The 18,176-nt window shown below is 46.2% G+C and overlaps 1 protein-coding gene across 1 annotated transcript in view; it reads right to left on the bottom strand.

Moving 5' to 3' along the window:
• The window catches only part of hmcn2 (hemicentin 2), a 43,725-nt gene that overhangs the window by 20,496 nt on the left and 5,053 nt on the right, over window positions 1–18,176 (bottom strand). The window contains exons 5-32 of the mRNA XM_035640852.2: window positions 16,195–16,366; window positions 16,001–16,107; window positions 15,778–15,898; window positions 15,434–15,697; window positions 15,164–15,308; window positions 14,606–14,727; window positions 13,972–14,244; window positions 13,455–13,596; window positions 13,037–13,164; window positions 12,296–12,409; window positions 12,044–12,202; window positions 11,753–11,947; window positions 10,806–10,901; window positions 10,578–10,705; window positions 10,344–10,488; window positions 9,463–9,575; window positions 8,014–8,173; window positions 7,706–7,865; window positions 5,366–5,493; window positions 4,938–5,186; window positions 4,711–4,794; window positions 2,688–2,879; window positions 2,455–2,585; window positions 2,164–2,308; window positions 1,556–1,682; window positions 1,294–1,451; window positions 505–783; window positions 269–411 (exon numbers count right to left, since the gene is read on the bottom strand). Coding sequence (XP_035496745.2) covers window positions 269–411; window positions 505–783; window positions 1,294–1,451; window positions 1,556–1,682; window positions 2,164–2,308; window positions 2,455–2,585; window positions 2,688–2,879; window positions 4,711–4,794; window positions 4,938–5,186; window positions 5,366–5,493; window positions 7,706–7,865; window positions 8,014–8,173; window positions 9,463–9,575; window positions 10,344–10,488; window positions 10,578–10,705; window positions 10,806–10,901; window positions 11,753–11,947; window positions 12,044–12,202; window positions 12,296–12,409; window positions 13,037–13,164; window positions 13,455–13,596; window positions 13,972–14,244; window positions 14,606–14,727; window positions 15,164–15,308; window positions 15,434–15,697; window positions 15,778–15,898; window positions 16,001–16,107; window positions 16,195–16,366 — 4,380 coding nt within the window. The remainder of the gene's footprint in view (window positions 1–268; window positions 412–504; window positions 784–1,293; window positions 1,452–1,555; window positions 1,683–2,163; window positions 2,309–2,454; window positions 2,586–2,687; window positions 2,880–4,710; window positions 4,795–4,937; window positions 5,187–5,365; window positions 5,494–7,705; window positions 7,866–8,013; window positions 8,174–9,462; window positions 9,576–10,343; window positions 10,489–10,577; window positions 10,706–10,805; window positions 10,902–11,752; window positions 11,948–12,043; window positions 12,203–12,295; window positions 12,410–13,036; window positions 13,165–13,454; window positions 13,597–13,971; window positions 14,245–14,605; window positions 14,728–15,163; window positions 15,309–15,433; window positions 15,698–15,777; window positions 15,899–16,000; window positions 16,108–16,194; window positions 16,367–18,176) is intronic.

The raw sequence follows: 18,176 nt of genomic DNA on the forward strand, positions 1-18,176 counted from the left end.
CTCTTTTGAAGGCCCTTAACAACATGCACACAAGCACGACAGAAAAAATGCTGTAGCCCAAACACAAAACAAATTTGACAAAGTAGTGTTATTAAAGTATTTTACATCATGATATGTTATAACTGAATTCTTGTTCTACACCCTTGAAGTTGTTTACTCATTGCACAAAATCTGAAGTGTGGCTTGTGCAAGAGGATGTGAAATCTGTTGAGCTTGTTGCAATTTGAACTAGTTGCCAGAAGAAGCTTAGAGAGGGGAGAACACCAACCTGTCCATCTTTGAACCAATTCACCTTGGGCTCAGGGAAACCTTTGGCCAAGCAGGAGAGAGTTATACTCCCATTGATGCGTACTTTCTCCTCCTTACCACCAAATGTCAAAGATGTAGAGTCGCTCTCTATCTGTGGTGGGACTGATGAGAAGGGGAAAAAAACATTTTAAAAAAAGGTTAAAAAAAAACTGTCTGAGCTACTTTACTGTGTGAAGTGGTGTTGATGTTTCTTACCCAGAACACTGACAGAATAGTGCTTGGTGGCGGCACCCGCCGGATTCGTGGCCTTGCAGGTGTAGAGGCCGGTGCTGTCTCCCTGGGCTGAGCCAAGTCGCAGCGCCTGCCCGCCGCGGGCGTATGTCAACTGGGGACTGGACACTATGGGCTGGTTGTCCTTCAGCCAGGTGATACTGGGTGTGGGTGAGCCCTCAACATCACAAGGGAGGACTGTGGGGAAACCCAGCACCACTGACACCTCAGAGGTCTCACTGGGGCCCTTGATGGTCGGGGGAGCTGGAGAAAATGCCGAAAATACATTTATGTTAAACAGCCGGTTGGGTTTTTACTGGCCCATAGCACATAATGAATAGATCCACAGGGGATTGCCCAGTCTTGTGCAGGCGACGCTCTCACACAGAAATGCAGTGTGCAACAGTTTGGGAGCTTGGAGCACCCGTATTTTCTATAGGTGGCACAAATCCACAGCCCTGCAAAAAGGGAATTCAGTATGTGCTCATTGACCAGGCAGTGTGGTTTAAGACAAATCATGCTGTAGAGGCTCTAGCTCTACATGAATGAAATGTTATGTCCAGTAATTTCTTTCTCAGAAGGACAATGCTACTACAAGACTTTAGTTCAAGAAATTGAATCAATATACTGATAACTGGGAATTTTTCATTTCCTTTCTTTGATATTGTTTGGTGTAGAATATAAAAGATTCATAAGCCACAAGGGTTCAGGCCAGAGTGGTCGTGAGTGTGCCGTGTGTCTTAGTTAAAGTCAGGAGAAAAGAAAAGCAGAGACCTTGTACTGTGAGTCTGAACTGTCGCATCTGAGTTCCTGCGTTGTTGCTGGCCAGACACTGGTAAAGCCCCTGGTCCCTCAGTCTCACTGACTTCACCTTCAACACCTGGCCATCTTCCAGAAACTCGACGTGGGGATCTCCGTCACGGGACAGGACCCTGGAGAAAGGAAGGAGCGGAAGATCAAATCCCTGCCGTGGCGTAGTCTGTCCTGTGTGTACCGCTGAATGCCACATCAATAAAAAGTCCCAGGGGATGCTTACTCTCCATCGCGGCTCCACTCCACTCGGGGCGGTGGTTGTCCGCTAACCCTGCACTGAAACTCCACCTCCTGGCCCAGCACCACAGTTAAGTCCTGCATTCGGGACGTTCCTGAAATCACTGGTGGAGCTGAGTGGAAAATATGGAAGAAGAATAAGGTGGAACCACACCACATATACATTGACTAGTTTACATCAAGATACTTATGACATTTATAGACATTATCTCAAATTGCTGAATGAAAAGAGTTTGAAATTTACATTTTCTCATGGTTGCGAGAGAGAAAAAAATCACCTAGACGACAGAGGGACATCAGTTTAGCTATTAATGAGGACGTGAGCACTGACATTAATGGGTAGTCTTAGTCGAGTTGGGGGTATGACAACTTTCAGAATGTATGGTACATCGAGTATTAAAGTTTAATCAACGAGTTTAAGCTCTTTGGGAGCTTTACACTGCTGTTCCAGGAGATTTCAAGTTCGCTGATGACGAGACAAATATCCCTTTTAATTCTCTACTTAATATAGTAAGTAGTCTTACATCTGTCTTTTCCTCGACTCTGTTCTCACATCGCGTAGACACCCGTTTGAAAGCCGTGTCATGAGCTCACCTTGCACCACTATATTGTACTCTCTCCTGGCCTCTCCAGCTGGGTTTTGAGCCGTGCAGGCAAACTGTCCCGCATGATCGGGCTGAACTCTGTAGATTCTGAGCAGCCTGTTCCCATTCTGCAGATACACCCCAGGACTGTTCACCTGGACAAACAGAAATCAGTGTGGTGCATCCCATGTGTCATATTGTAATTACAATGATAGCCACATGGTGGCATTATATATCTAGATATCAACGAGATATATTTTACGGTATCACTGTTAATATGGATTAGGAATGACAAACTCACGAGTTGACCATCTTTAGTCCAGGTGACTGTTGGGGAGGGGATCCCAAAGGCATCACAGCCGAGAGTGAGAGGCTGCTTCAAGGTGACAGTGAGGTTCAGTGGCTGGTTATTGTCCTGGATCTCTGGGGGAACTGAAAGCGTACAGGACAAAAACAAAACAAGGGATGATTTGTTTTGTCACTATGTCACGATGTGTTTTAGCTAACACAACAGAAAACACTTTCGATCCTCACCATTTACTTTCAGCCTAGTCTTTCTCTCCACAGAGCCTGCCTCGTTGGTTGCCATACACTTGAAGTCCCCACTGTGGCTGGCAGATGCTGTGTTAATTACAAGAGCGCCGTCCCTCGCCACAGAAAACTCTGATTGTTCGGGGTGTATCTCCAGGCCATTCTTGAACCAGCGCACTTTGGGGTGAGGTGAACCTGCAGGTGTGGGGACAAGGAAAGGATTTGCAGCGAGCTTAAAGGGGCTTTATTGATCACGTCTGACAGAAAGAAAAGTTACTTCCATCTCTCTGCCTCCCTGCAGGAGAAATTAATTAGCAGGCAGCCAAGAAGTAAAAAAGCCAACATTTATCTGTTGGACAGCGGGACAGCAGGGGAGACCCTGCCAAAATGGTTAGAGACCTTGTAGCCTGCAAGCTTAAGATTCCAAGGTCAGAGTCACATAAAAAAAAGTAATACAGTAATAGACAGTATGCTGGAGAGACCCATGACTTAAAACACTACCGTCAAGATTTATTACCAAACACTGAGGTGAGAGTCCTGAGCAGTGAGAATAGGAGTGGTTGAACAAGCAGTTCAAAGGCATTGATGAATACACTCGGGAGCATGAAACAGATGTGTCCTGTGGATTACTGGGTGGACAAGAGCTGGAAATCGTCGAGAAGAGAAAGGTAGAATGGGGGGGGGACGGTGGAGGATTTTGTGCCCAACACAACGGACTCCCGGGACAAGGACAGAGAGAAATGCTGCAAAGAAAGAGCAGCACAGTCGGAGTGATCCGAGTGCCACAACTCTGTCTATTACAGAGGTGTGACAGACACAAACACCAAAGACGGAGTAGGGAGATCAATCCCCAATCGAAAACATACTATAACCAAAGGAGATGCAGAGATGGTGTCAGCTGTTCTCTGAACATACTTTTATAGTTAAGAAGTTCGCTCATTATCTCGTTTAAGGGAGGAAATGCGTACATATGTTCTGTTTTAGATGTTAAAAGATCTCATTAGCAGACTTCTAATTCATTTGCTGGGGCTGACAAAGTGGGAGATGATCTCTTCCGTGTGTGTTTCTCAAATAATGACCTCTATCAAAATGCTTTGCGCTTGCTGGTGAATTAATAATATCCCTCTGGCAGAGACTGTTCTTTATCTCCCACATACAGATAGATCTTGAGAGAACAATGAGGGGGTCCTTGTTTGCTGCTGCCAGCTGCGTCTCTACGCTGTCAAGAGCGTCGAGCGCTTCTGCGTGACCACCTCTGAGGTCTGGTACAGTCTGCCTGCCTGCCGGTGTGACTTGGATGGAAGGCGGGCCCGTGCGGCTTCATCTTCCACTTCCTGTGCCTCACGGTGCACATCAGACATCTCTGTCCTTTATCTGCCAGCAGCGGCCTGTAATTAGGATTCCTCTCCCAGCAGGCCCTGACGCAAGGAAAGCAGATGTGGCTCACTGAGGCAGCAGGCAGACTGATGTTCCAGCTGTTGCTCCACATTAGACACAGTCCTCACCTTCTTTCACCAAGCTTGTTACCATGGCACAGCTCCACACAAACAATACATATGTGTGCACAGGCTCTCAGAGGATAAGTATCCATCAGTGCATGTCCAGACGCACACCAATACTCACCATGCTTTGATTAAAAAAAGGCAAGTTCTCGACATCTCTCCAGGATGCCACCACGTTTGCACAGAGATGTTAAAATAGGTAGACAACAGCGCATCGCTGGATGCTACGATCAGAAGAAGCTGAACCTTTTAAGATGGCAAGGATGTTTTTTCCCCCTTCAACAACTAAAAAGCTACGGTGACAGAGAAGCATTCCTTTGATGGTGCATAAATACAAATATTCGCCGTACAGTTAAAGTAGAATTTTCTTTTGCTGTGTCATAATATCCCACCCCAAAAAAGGCTGTTCTTAAGACTTAAAAAAAACAACTAGTCACACTGTAAATTGCACCTTTTCCAAACACCAGATCTTTCATTGCCCTATTCTGTTCAACCTGCATTAGGCTGACTGAATCATTTCATACCTTCAGCGGGACAAGGGATGATGACCTTGCTGTTCGCTACTTTCTCCATGATGGCATCTCCAGGTTCGGCAAAGGTTGGAGCCTCTGTGAAGGACAGAGAGAAAAAAACGTGTTAAATGCTAGTTCAAAGTGCGAGAGCAGTTGATACAGACAGCAGTCATACTTTATGTTATACTTTTTCTTGAGGGAACAACCTAGGTTTCAAGAACAGAACTGCTGATATTCACCAAGAATTTCCAGCTTGATCTCCAAGGTCTCCTGTCCAGCACTGTTCCTTGCCACACACTGGTAGGTGCCCTGGTCAGCGAGGCTGACCTGCTGGATCCTGAGGGGCGTAGTGTTTACCCCAAGAGGAAGTCCATTATGAAACCAAGTAACCTCAGGGCTGGGCTCTCCCTGGACCACACATGGCAGGGTCACTGTCTGGCCAACCAGGGCTTTCAGGAGGGAGGGCGCTGGCTGAATCCTGGGCTTAACTGAGGACGAAAACAAATATCCTAAGTATACCTCTCCCCACATCTGTTACACGCCTATATATTTACATATCTGACATATTTAACATATCTTAGAAGTGATGTATTAATTTTGACTCTAGCAACCTGACAGCATTATGAAGACTTGAATTTACGTCTTCACTGAAACCCCACAGACTTACCTTGAATGTGTAAAATGTAGCTTACGGACACATTGCCCGCCGGGTTTTCTGCAGTGCAGGTGTACAGTTTACTATCAATCAGGCGCACATCAGAGATCTTCAAGGAGCCTGAAGGCAAAACAGTGAACCTGGGGAGTGGTTAGGGGTCGAGGGCAAAGAGATGGAGAAAACACAACAATTTGTGAGTCACTGAAGATCTACAGCGGCTGTGTTTTGGGAGATGAGGCGTCCCTGTTTTTGAAGCAATATTTTCCTCCTGTGTCCTATTACTGGAGGAATAGGACACCGGTGTTTCTTGTGCCGGGCCGCCAATATTACTGTGTATATGTCACTAATGTGCGTTTTATATTAACCTCAATAGTTGTGTGACTGTGAGGATGAATTCCACGATGCAGTTTGGTTTCTGTTACTTTCTGTAGATGAAGATGTGTTTATGACAGAAATCCTAGTACAATCTACTGCCTTAGGGTAGTTAATATTTCAATGAATTAGATAATTCATTCAAATTTAGAGCAACTGTGTTAAAAGAATGGGGCACGGCCCGTTGTATTTCATGAAAGGAATACATGAGTTGCATTATATCTCAAAGCTGTTGAAGGCATCTTTGCGCTTGTATTGCATGTTTGAAGAAAAATAGATCTGTGTTGGATGAAAGTTTATGTTGTCATAGCTAAGTGGAGTCTGGACCACAGCCAGGGCATTGAAATCCCCCCAGTGAATTGTTTCTTTCACAATTACCATTGTCTGGGGTAATTACAGTGTAAAAGGGCAGCCAGTGATGATGTCAGCACGGGAAAGGTCATAGACTCACAAAATCAATGCATTTTGTCCTGTGGGGAACAATAATGTTTGCAGAAACTGCTGCGTGTTGATCACAGGACTCAGAAGATACAGGTAATTTAAAAATCAGAAGGTTGGCCGACTGATGCCGCTGTGGAAAGCAGGTTATGCCAACCAAATGAACAGATGGATGGATGGCCATCACATGGTGAACACTACCCTCACCTCCAAAAACATGCCACAGCAGTAAAAAGTTGGGAAAAGCCGTTAAATGTATGTCAGCAATTTTAAATTTTAAATGGCTGTGTGGTAACCTGAATTGCACCAGAGGCCGTCCAGCTGTATAAATGCATTATATACACAAATATAAACACACCTCAGCGATTTTATCTTAGATAAGTGTGTCTGCTAAGCAACTGAATTATAACAATAACATGTTTGTGTAAGTGGAAATGAGCTGGAAGCACAAAGAGCTCTCTATTTCAGCTGCACATGTGTAATGTCTCACCCCCACTTCCTCAAACAGTCTAAGGCGAGGCAGCCACATTCGACACTGAAACCAAATGACTGCCTCTGCAGTGGTCAGTCAGCCTGTGCTCAAACTGCAGCACCACAGTGAAGACCGACACAGCAAGCTCAAGCACACAAGACAAGAACCACCCCTCTCGCGCTTCCATCACTGACCCCATGTCGGTGTCAAGTCATCTGTGTACACAGGCTGACACAAAAGACTAACTGGGGCAATGGGCTGAATGAATGACAAAATGTACCGCTCAATGATTTAAGTCATCTCAACAATCAATACCCCCTGGTCACTTTCCTCTGACCCACTGAGTGTAGCTGGAGAGAATGAATCTCCCTTTACACAGCTTGCCTGTTTCCGCCAGTCCTGCATATGCAAAGCAAGGGCTCATGTGGGGGTTGTTCGCAGAGATGTGTTATTCTCATCAGACAGGACCAGTAAAGAGTCAGCATGTTGTTTTACTGCTGGAGCACCCCAGGGAATCCGAACATCAGGCAGCCAGGGCTTGTATCTCTTCCTCTGTCAGTTCCTTTTCCTCCCCTCTTCCTGGCACCCCCCACCCTCCTTTTCCTTTTGGCTGGCCCTGCACATGAAATGCTGTATCAGGGTCGGCTGTAAAGCCCCTCCGTCTTTCTTCTATCTACCCAAAACCAGTCTGGTGTCTGCCCCAGAGAGTGTGTCTGTCACCAATCCCTTCTGCGACTCGGCCAGCCTGTCTGCACCCACGGTGACCACACATGAAAGCAGGGGAGCGGTGAACCAAGAGGGAGCAGATGTTCCTCCTCAGCTGAGGCTACACACTGCTCTCCGGCAGACGGCTGCTGCCTCTGCCCAAATGCCCTTCAAAAGGTATCACCAAATACACTCCAAACATTAGCAGCAGCTCTGACTGGCAGCTGGCTTTAGTCTGAGGCTCTTGTAAAAGCTGAGTCAGATGTCAGCTATGTCAGCGGGAAAGCATGGCGAGAGTCTGTTTTCCATGATGTTCAACTAATTATACTGCATCATCGCAAGAGTGAGGTAAGACTTCCTCTTACCCAGCTGTGACGGGGGGGATGGGATGCCCATTTCTGCTCCATGTGACCAGTGGAGATGGACTCCCCTGGGCCTCACATGGGAGAACAACCTCTGCTCCCACCTCTGCCGTCATCTTCACCGTGTTGTCATGGTCACGCACGCCCATAATCTTAGGCATTGCTAGGGCAGAGGGAAATAGGTTGTAAGACAAACCATGCATCTTCAAACAGGACATGTTTGACTTTGACTTTCAGAAGACAGGTCAGATGTTGAAACATCAAACCCTGCTTTGTTTGGGTAACTTTTTTCGAACATTTATTGGCCTTACTGTTGACACTGAGCTGGATCTCTCGGCTGGCATAGCCTACGGGACTGGTCGCCGTGCAGATGAAGATTCCTGCATCCTCGGTGGTGGGGTTGAGGATGTGGAGGTATCCATCAGAATCAGACTGAAGAGACGAGTGGTCCCTGGGCAGAGGCTGCCTCCCCTATAGAGGAACAGCAGGAACAAGACCAGAAATATTACACTGCACATAAAAGCTGTAATATCACAGGCCAACCAAGTTTAGTTTTAGGTCTACAGCCCAGTTTAATGTAATCTAATGTAATAAGTGAGCGCCTCTCTGCATCCCTATTTATGTGCACACGAGAATGCACGGACTTGCTCTGAACATAAAATTGCTTTTACAGATAATTTTTTCTCTGACAAGAAAAGAAATTCACTTGACTCTGGATTAACACTGAAAATGTGTGGGGGGGGATCTGCCTCAGTTGAACAATAAGTATACAACATCAGCATGATGACTTCACTCATTCATGCTGACTAATGTAATGTAACAATGTAGGGTATTTACTCTGGCTCACATTTCTTCATGGAAAAATATTGAATCACTACTTTTATTAACTGTCATGCTTAACTTCATTATTGAGTCTCTATAAATGACCATTTGGGAGAACGGCAGTACTCGTTTCTTATGATAAGATTCTTTTGTCCCTAAAGTGTTGTACTGCAAGCTGCCGCAAGAAGAGGTTTTAAATAGATTTCTGAGGTAGAATAATACACTGTGGGATTTCTCACAGTCAAGGACCAATATGGTGAAGTTGCCATGGCTACATCCTTTCTTTTCAGGTAAATCATGTCTTGATTGCAACTTGTTATTCTTGTTATTACTTGTTTTTACTTTATAAGGCCAGAGGGAGAGGGATGTTAGCTGAATATGCCACTAGGTGACTAAAAAATGGCATTGCAGGTAATTGTATTAATGTAAACATTACCAAAATAAGTGGCCTTTCAAGGTAGTGTGAAGCACTGTGCAAAACATAGTGGAATGTTAAGTGAATCATTCGAGCCTCAAAATGCTTGAATGATCAGAACAGATATTTCTGAGTTAAAGTTTCTTTAGAGAATGCATCATTAGATGAAAATCAGTAAGATTAGCATTACTATTATAATCATTAGCAGTGTTTTCATGCTGATTACATAACACAATCTAAATCATATCACCACAGCAGGACTGAATATTGATCTAAGCTTTTGTTTGACTGTAACATGCTTAAAGTGGCTATTACTTCAGCAACTATTTACACAGTCTAAATGATGATTGATTTTAAACTCTCTGGATGCCAAATGTTTCTTTAATGGATGTTTCTCTCTAGATAATGTGGTGGGAATCAGAACTATCCAGTTAGTCATGCATGAGTGTGTGGTATGAAGCCAAAAGTAGATCATTTAAATTATTTGAAAAAGTAGATCTGGGCTGCAAGTGTGACATCCTACCTTGGACCAGACAACATTTGGCCTTGGAACACCACTGGCCTTGCATGAAAGTGTGATGTCTACGCCTTCGTTGGCTATGTAGTGGTACGGACCAGCGTTGATCTCGGGGGGCGCTGTGAAAGAAGTAGGTCACAAAACACAGCTGTCTGACTGGCCATGGAGCAGCATTATCACTGGCCTTAGCCAGCCAGTGCTTGAGGCATTTCTTCATTACAAACCTGATGATGAGCCATAATCTGGCCCGTCTGTCATTACGTGCCTATGAACAAAATTGCCCTTTCATCAAAGCATGCAGTAAATGAACCCTCTCACTATGACGACAGCAGGTGGTCAAGTCATTGACATATTGTTGTTTTCCCACACTGAGTCAGCATATAGTTGGCCTGACTGTCCGTACGTGTAGTCCATGTCTTGAGCATGGAAAAACTGTATTCAGGAATGGGATCTTAAAGGAACCGTTTGACATTTTGGGATATAGCTTTGTATTCATTTCTTGTTTACAGTCAGTACACTAAATATTAAGACCAAAGGCAAATTCACATAATCGGAGACAAATCACTTTCGCATGTGTCTTGTGGTGTGTTGCGACAGCTGTTAAAGCTTTAATCATACTTTGACCCAAACGCTGATGACCCCTGTGGGTTTTACAAGGTATTTTGTACTAGAATGCCTTCATGGCCGCACAAGTGACTTGATCTGTGAATATCTGCATGTTAACTTAGGACAAGAACAGGGCATCTGTTTCTCCCTGCCTCTTGTCTTCATCTGAAGCTAAGCTAATCGTCTGCTGGCCCCAGCTTCATAGTTAGGACGATATTCTCATCTAGCTCTGAGGACGAAAGCGAAAAATTTCGGACTATTCCTTAAACTTAGTGTCATACCTTGGACCTCCAGGGTGACCGTGATGTTCACGGAGCCAGCTACATTCACCGCAGTGCAGACATACGTCCCAGCATCCTCTGGGACAGTTCTTTCAATGTACAAACTGCCATCACTCCTCAGGAACATCCTCCCGTTCAGCTGAATCTGTGCAGGGGGAAAAGGTCCTTGTGTCAAACAGAAAAAAACGAACTGTGATGTAGGTGTGTATGTGTTTAGTTAAATACAAGTCTTACAGGTTTTCCATTTTGGGACCAGTGTCTTTCTGGCAGAGGTATACCATCCAGTAGCATGCAAGGAATACTCAGGGACTGGCCAATACCAGTGGTAATGATTGGGGCAGCATGGGCCAAGACAGGGGGTTCTGCAGGAAAAGCGAGTGTTAAGACATAAGTAAGTAATAAAACAAGAGAAGGGTAATGTGAAAAATGGGAGAAAAAAAATGAGAGCCTTGACAAGCATACCCAGTCCAGTGACGCTAACTCTGGCCTCGGTTTTGCTGGTTCCAAACTGGTTTCTGGCCTCACAGATGTACAGCCCTTCATCATCCAGCCACACACCTGCAGTCAAACACAACGTCACACTCTGTACATCTGAAAAAAGCAGCATCTCTTCACTCACCGAGAAAGAAAGCAGTTAATCTCCCCCCAAAAATCTGTGCTAATAGCAGTTAAGTCCTCCACTCAATAATAAGTGGTATCATTGGTTTGAGTGAGCTATAATTAAGAGTCAAAAATAGAAAATAAAGGGATTTATGGGTTTGGCTCAGCTGCCAGCCTGCTGACACTCATGTCCCACTCAGTAAATTCCCCGGAGATCTCATGTTGGAAGATCTGCACATGATTCCGTTCTTGTGTTTAGATAGTCAGGCAGATGTTTAAACAGGTGACGACAAGACATCAAAGTAAGAAAGGGAGTAGCAGGATGGTGAGAGATGGAGAAAGGCATTTTCTAAAACAATGACAGCTAAAAAATTAATAAATAATTTTCAAAAATAAAGATGCAAATACATCTGTTGCTCTCTAATATATTATTACGCACTCTATAAACATTTAGTCTCAGGAGCACAAAGGATCACCTTCAGTGGACAGGATTAGTCATATTGCAGACTGAAAGGCCTCCAGAGTTCACAACTGGCACAGATGAGGTAGGTTACAATCTCACCAATGAAGGACTAACGAATGGACAAAGGCACAACGACCTACTCTCGCAGAATTATTAATGTCATGTGTCATTTAAGGCTTTCACAGTGAAAGACTGGCAGTGACCTCCCATTGCCCTCCTCCTCTATATTTAATCACTCAGAAAATGTCAGCTATGCCAGTCAGTCCAAAAGGCAGCCGTTAAGGTGTGTTGGCCCTGCACTGCAGACCGAACCTCTGTGCTGTGACAGTTCGTCGGGATAACTCACTCTGGATCAAAAGATGTCCGTTCTCCAGCTGCATTGTTCTACTTTGGCTGTCTGTCCTCGTATGAATCTGTCTGCCGTCCTGTCTGTGCCAGGTCACTGTCGGCTGCGGGAAACCTCGGGCGACGCAGGGGAGGGTGATGTTCTCGCCTACGTTAGCTGCCACGTCAACCGGTGCCTCAGAGAACAATGGTCCCGCTGTGGAGTGGAATGGTGGTTGAAGATGACTTTTCTTTTGCGTACATATTTGAAGAAAAAATACGCTTCGTGAGGAACACTCAAGTGTGGTCTTACCTCCAACCTCCAGAGTGACAGTGCCAGCGGAGCTTCCAGCAGAGCTGCTGGCCACACAGCTGTACTGGCCAGCGTCGACCTCCTGCACCCCTCGAATTAGCAGGGTCCCGCGGTGAACATCCTGCTCAACGAAAGGGGCCGAACCCACCTCAAGCTCGCCTGGAAACACGAGTAAAAAAAACAGCCTGTTGTGTCTCCAACACGGACATATTCCTACCCTTATTTTAGTGTAATGTAATATCCCCAACTTACCTTTGAACCAGTGGACGAGGGGAGAGGGAACGCCTGTGGCTTGACACTCTAGAGTCGCATCACCACCAACAGACACAAGAACATCCTGCTGTGCAACTGTTATTCTCGGCACCTCTGAAAGTAAATAACGGGGGCACCTTAGTAAGAATTCTTATTTCATAGCAGTTTACCAGGCAGTGCTGCTATATGTAGAAATATCAGTAATGTAATGTGGACTTAAGCCAGCTGAAAAACACTCGAATTACATTGCATGTACATTATGTGTCAACAGAGCAGGGATAAATGCTTTTGCAGGAGACCGACAGCTGAGCTCAAACAATGGGATTATCTATTTTACAAGGCTCTTGCTGCCGTGGCAGATTAATGTTGTTAAAAAAAAATCCTAGCATGCCCCAGGAGAAAACTGCCACAGTCCGTCAGTGTTGAGGTTTTTGTCAACCACTAACTGACAGCCATGACTGAAGCTTAAGGCTCACAACTGTCAGCGCTCACAAAGCAAGGAGAGAAATATCCCATTGTGTGAGACAGGGCAGCGTGTGGCCACACTATCTGACTCGCGCTCTACTCAAAGCCAGGGCTCAGCTCGCACTATTCACAGATTAATTCAAACCGAATGCTGCTGAGGAACAGTCAACAACACAGACCGAAGAAAAAGCCAACGGGAATGATCATTCAGATTAGAAATTAATAGAATAAAATAAAATTTCCAAATGGTGAGCTGTAGCAACGATGTCGACTTACCTGCAAAGGTAAGTGACACCCACTGAGAGGCAGTCCCAACCTCGTTGGTTGCCAGACATGTGTAGTTCCCAGCATCCTCTGGGAGGGCCCCTCTAATGGTCAGAACTCCGTACTGGTCTAGACTCAGCCTGAATGATAAAGTCGAGAGAACTCATGTTTGTTACAATTAAGGTCTAAACCCCTCTGCTCTTCTTGGGTATCACTCGAGACATGTTTTTTGAATATGAACAGTACGCTCTTTAACACGGACATAAAACTTACTTGTGGTTTGGAGAAAAAAAGAAGATTTCAGATCAGTGGATGTAAATCTCCAAAGTGATGCAAACAAGATGTGGACGTCAATGTTATTGAAGTGGAACATAATGACTCTCTGACTCCTCTGTGCCGGAGGTGTTGAGTGGGCTGAGAGTTCCCTTACCTCGTCCGATTAGTGAGGAACATGTTTCCATGGCTCCAGAAGATCTGGGGAGGGGGGGAGCCGGACGCCAAGCAGACGAGGCGGATCTCGTCCCCCCGGGAGAACGCCTGGCTCTGTGGGTGAACCACCACAGAGGGAGCCTCTACAAGTGGAGTCAAACAGAGGCAAACACGCTGACGGTGACTCAGGGCATTGTTAGTGCTGCATGATGTCATTTACAACTACCCCATCAAGCGTTAAACTCCTGATGATGTGTGCTACAATGCAATTACCAAGCACTTCATGCCCGACATTGTGACTGCTGGATCATCTATTTGGCTATATTTGAAATGGAGCTTCACTCTTCAACACGCATCACTTCGTTCTGATGAGAAACATTTTCTGATGAGGAAGTGGCTCGATCTGACTGTGGGGAGGTTGAGCCAATAATGGAAAACAGATGATGGGCGCCTGAGAGGAGCCCTCAGTGTGTTTGAGTGTTCAAGCAGATGGCCTGCAGGGTATGGTGCTACCGTACCTGGGACGAGAAGCCACACGGTGATTCTGCTGTCTCCGTTGGCGTTGGTGGCCACACAGTGGTACTCGCCAGCATCCTGAGTCCTCACCCCGTTGACCTGCAGCGACGAGTCCGGGAGCAACCTGAGCCTGCCCGCGCGGGCCCGGATGGTGCGACCCCCTCGGAGCCAGGTTAAGTTGTGGCGCATGGAGCCTTCTACCTGGCAGTACAGCACAGCAACGCCTCCCACGGTGGAGGTCACATTCACTGCCGGCCTCAGGACCGGAGGAGGCTCTGTTTGAATGGAAACACAAGCAAAACATCAAACTGGTGTTATCAGCGGTGAACAAACAGTGCAGAAATAGTTTACTTTTAATCCAAATGTTTGTGCTGGCCTGTTTTGTATCATGTTTAAGCCATGACTCTGGGTCTTCAAAAAATGGCTGGAACTGATTTCAAAGCTTGCTGTGGCTGTGATGCATTTGTGCCGAAGTGTGTGTGATGCATTGTGACAAGGTGTGTGTGTTTGTGTGTGTGTGTGTGTGTGTGTGTGTGTGTGTGTGTGTGTGTGTGTGTGTGTGTGTGTGTGTGTGTGTGTGTGTGTAGGTGTGTGTGTAGGTGTGTGTGTGTGTGTGTGTGAGAGAGAGAGACATACCTCTAACAGTCAACTGGGCTAAGGCTCGTCCCTGTCCTGCACTGCTCTGCGCTATGCACTCATACAGGCCTTCGTCCTCGGCTGATGCGTGAGGAATCTCCCATGATGCTATGGCAGAGTTCCTGATACAAAGACAAGCCTGGTTTGTTGGCTGGAGTATGGCAACAGGATCCTATTTTGCGTCACATTCAATTAGTATCTCTGGGCCTCACACACGCAGGAAATAGTTTTCACTGTGAATCAGCTTGATTTCATGACTCTAATTCAAAGCAGAGCATCTGCACCAAGAAAGAATAGGCACTTTGTTAATTTTTCAAGATGACACAATCAAACATGTAATGTTCACAAAACAGACTGTGTATAACTGACTCCTGACAGATGAGCCGATAAAGCCTGAGAGTAGAGCAGCACTAATGCTCCACAGACGTGCTTCACATGTGACCTAATTAGTTTTTACAGCAGGTAATGGGCGCTGGAAGCTGCAGCATCTGAAGGAAACCAAAGAAGGCCGAGCAAAAAAGAAACACAGACTGCTGAGCAAATGGAGGACAAACTCACTGAAAGAACTGCTCCTCTCCCAGGGTAATCCCACTTCTGCTAAATCTGAGCCTATAGGGAATGTCACTGTCCACAGAGCAGCCAATCACAGTGGGCTGCATGTAGAAACCCTTCACCAAATCAGGCATTCTCACAGCTGGGGGATCTACACGAGAGAGGAAACAAAGGTTGAAGGTCAATGCGGAGATTGATGAGGTGTAAGAGACGCTGTGGAGTGGCTTCTGTAAAATGTGTCTGCGGTAAGGGGGGGGGGGGGGGGAGTCGTCTTGCCTGGAACGATGTTGGTGTAGGAGACACTGGACAGCCTCTGGAAGCGGTAGCCCTCCTCGTCTTTGCCTGTCCCCTTGATGAAGAAGCTCTGGGAGGGGGTGCGGAACTCCGGGAGACTCCACAGGCCCTGCTGGCCAAGGTCGGAGGGCAGAGGTACGGGGATTGTGCGCAAGGAGCGGCCAGAGCCTGACATGAGCTCCACGTGGCTCAGCTGACCTGGAGGCTTCAGGCCTGTACATTTCAGCAAAACATGTGCTGGGAGTCCTGATGGAGACAAAGAAGAGATCACCATGAAGTCTTCTTGTTTTCTCAGTAAAATAAGACTCCAAAAATATGGCGGGCACCTTTTATCGGCCTTTCCCTGGTGTGGTTGAACTCAGACACTGGTACGCTAGAGAAGCCTGCCCGGAAGTCAAGATTGCTGACTCCTGTGACCCTCAGAGTGTGGCGTCCACTGCAGCTCACCTTTTGGAAGGAAAAAATAAAAAAAAGCAATAGTGTTCAATTTATATCATAAATTAGTCAAAGAAAGGTACAGTATTTATGAATTATTCCCCAGAACAGTACCTTGAGTTTCCAGGCTCCAGGTCTGGGAAACTTCAGATTTACAACACGAGCAGAGTTGGGAATGTTCAACAGCTCTTTAAGGCCCTGCTCCACACCAACCACACGACCTAGGAAAACGTCACAAGAAGAGAAAGTGTTCATATGTCTTCCTTTGTCAATTTCTGTAGAAACAATAGTATTAATGTGTTGTCTACCAAAAGGATCGCGGAGCTCGATTTGTGGGGCTGGCCCACTTAGTGACACAGTGACCTCTCTGAGGCTGGGGTCAAAGGGCACTTCCCACTGGTTCTCTTGGGCACTGTCATGGTTGGAGGACAGCAGGTGGACCTTCAAGGCCTGAATTGTCTCCTCAACCCACTTTAAAACCTGGCAGGAGGAGAAAAACGCCATCAGACCTCTGACAGAGCGACCAGTCGAGCTGGTGGAAAACACATTTGTCGGAGAATGAGACTGGGACCCGTCAAACGCAAACTTTCAGAGATCCCCGCTCAACTCGGAGAGACGGAAGGAGCACAGGAAGGACGCCTTCATGGCCCCCTGCCACGGCCGTCCCTGCCCGAACAGCAGGCTGCTCTTTGTCTGCGGACCATTCTTTCATCGCTTAAGTATCCCTCAGAGGGGTTTTACCTAAACAAAGGAAAAGTGAAGCAGCTCAACTGTCAAACTGATAACATACAGTTTTGTGCACTCTCAAGCATTTATTCCCAGAAGAGTGTCTCTCACAGTGGAAGTCTGTCAGACAGCGGTCCCCCTCCTGCAACAAAGCTTTCATGAATCATGAGGCCTGTTCCTCAGAATAAAAATCCGCAGGGAATGTGGTGGGGGGGTACCTTTCGTTTTGGAAAAACACTTAAAAACTTTATATTGCACGGTATCAACCTGACTAATTTTAGGATCCGTTTCCCACTTTTCTGCTGAATCAGTTAAGCTTCATAAGCCATGAGGTCAGACAGCAACACATTAGTGCAGCAGGAGGCTCTCGTCTCAAATTAGTCTTCACCACTCAGACAAAAGATTACCCCAAGTCTGAAATAATGGTGGACAGTTTGATTATATATAATAGCAAAGGCAATCCTAACTCTGTCTATCGTGTACCTCCAGAGAAATATCTGACACTGTAGAATTTCAGTTTTGACAGGTGCTTGACCCTCTGGGTCTCATCATTATCATAGTATTGACAGAGAATACAGTTTTCCTTTTGTTTTCTCTAAAATGAAAAACAGAAGCAGCAAAGGCTTTCGGCAATTCACAGTATCATTTAAGTGGCCACAATGGACCAAATGTGTTCCATCTTCCAAACGCTTAACAAGCAACTGCTGTCTAGTATTTGTTTTGACCTCATAGAAAGGCGTTAAGGCAGAGCTGCGGCTGCAATGAAACAAACTGAAATCATTTCTTCAGCGGGCCCTTGGAGAAGGGAGCCAACGGCAACACATTTTAAGACATTTACAAAAAATTAAACAAGGAAAGCCTTTGATAATTTAATTATCAGGCCTCTGCTTTTTGTCTATCACGTCCGCTGAGTGCTGACAGCAGCTGGTTCCCCCCGCCGTTTTTTTTCTTTTCTTTTTTTCTTTACAAATGGAAACAGCTGTAATGTCTGCCACATGTGCAGCCATCACCAGCAGAGCAGGAAACTGTTCAGAAGTGACCTACATCTGCCCCAGGACAGCGTCTACTTGTTAAGAGAGCGGAGAGCAGCAGTACCTTAGATCTCACATAAGAGGAAGGGGAGTGCGGAGATGGGACGACTAGCTGTCCGGGCCACGGAGAGTTCTGCAGCCACTCCCTGTCTCAGCCACGGGGAATGCAGAGGACCTTAAGTCCTGTCAAACCTCATCCACGTGTCTTAGTGGAATGGGCCCTCACCGGGCTGTTACAGGAAGGACCACTCTTTGCTATTTATAGAAGCATGACAGATGGGCCAGAGAAAGCCGGGGCTGGGGTAATGCTGTATTCCCCTTGTCTCGCCCAAGTGCAATCACCTGCAGAACAAATAGGTGGTCGTGCTGCGGTTAAGCAGAGCCGCTTGACTCCAGACCCCCTGATGGGCAGGGGTCAGCTGAGTCCTTGCCCAGGTTTAAACACTGCAACCACTGGCATTTGCGGGAGGATGTGCCTCCACAAATCAAGGCCATTAGGCCAAATCAGTCACAGATGGACGCCCCGCTCCTTC

Source organism: Scophthalmus maximus, chromosome 19 (assembly GCF_022379125.1).
Source record: "Scophthalmus maximus strain ysfricsl-2021 chromosome 19, ASM2237912v1, whole genome shotgun sequence".
NCBI lineage: Eukaryota > Metazoa > Chordata > Actinopteri > Pleuronectiformes > Scophthalmidae > Scophthalmus > Scophthalmus maximus.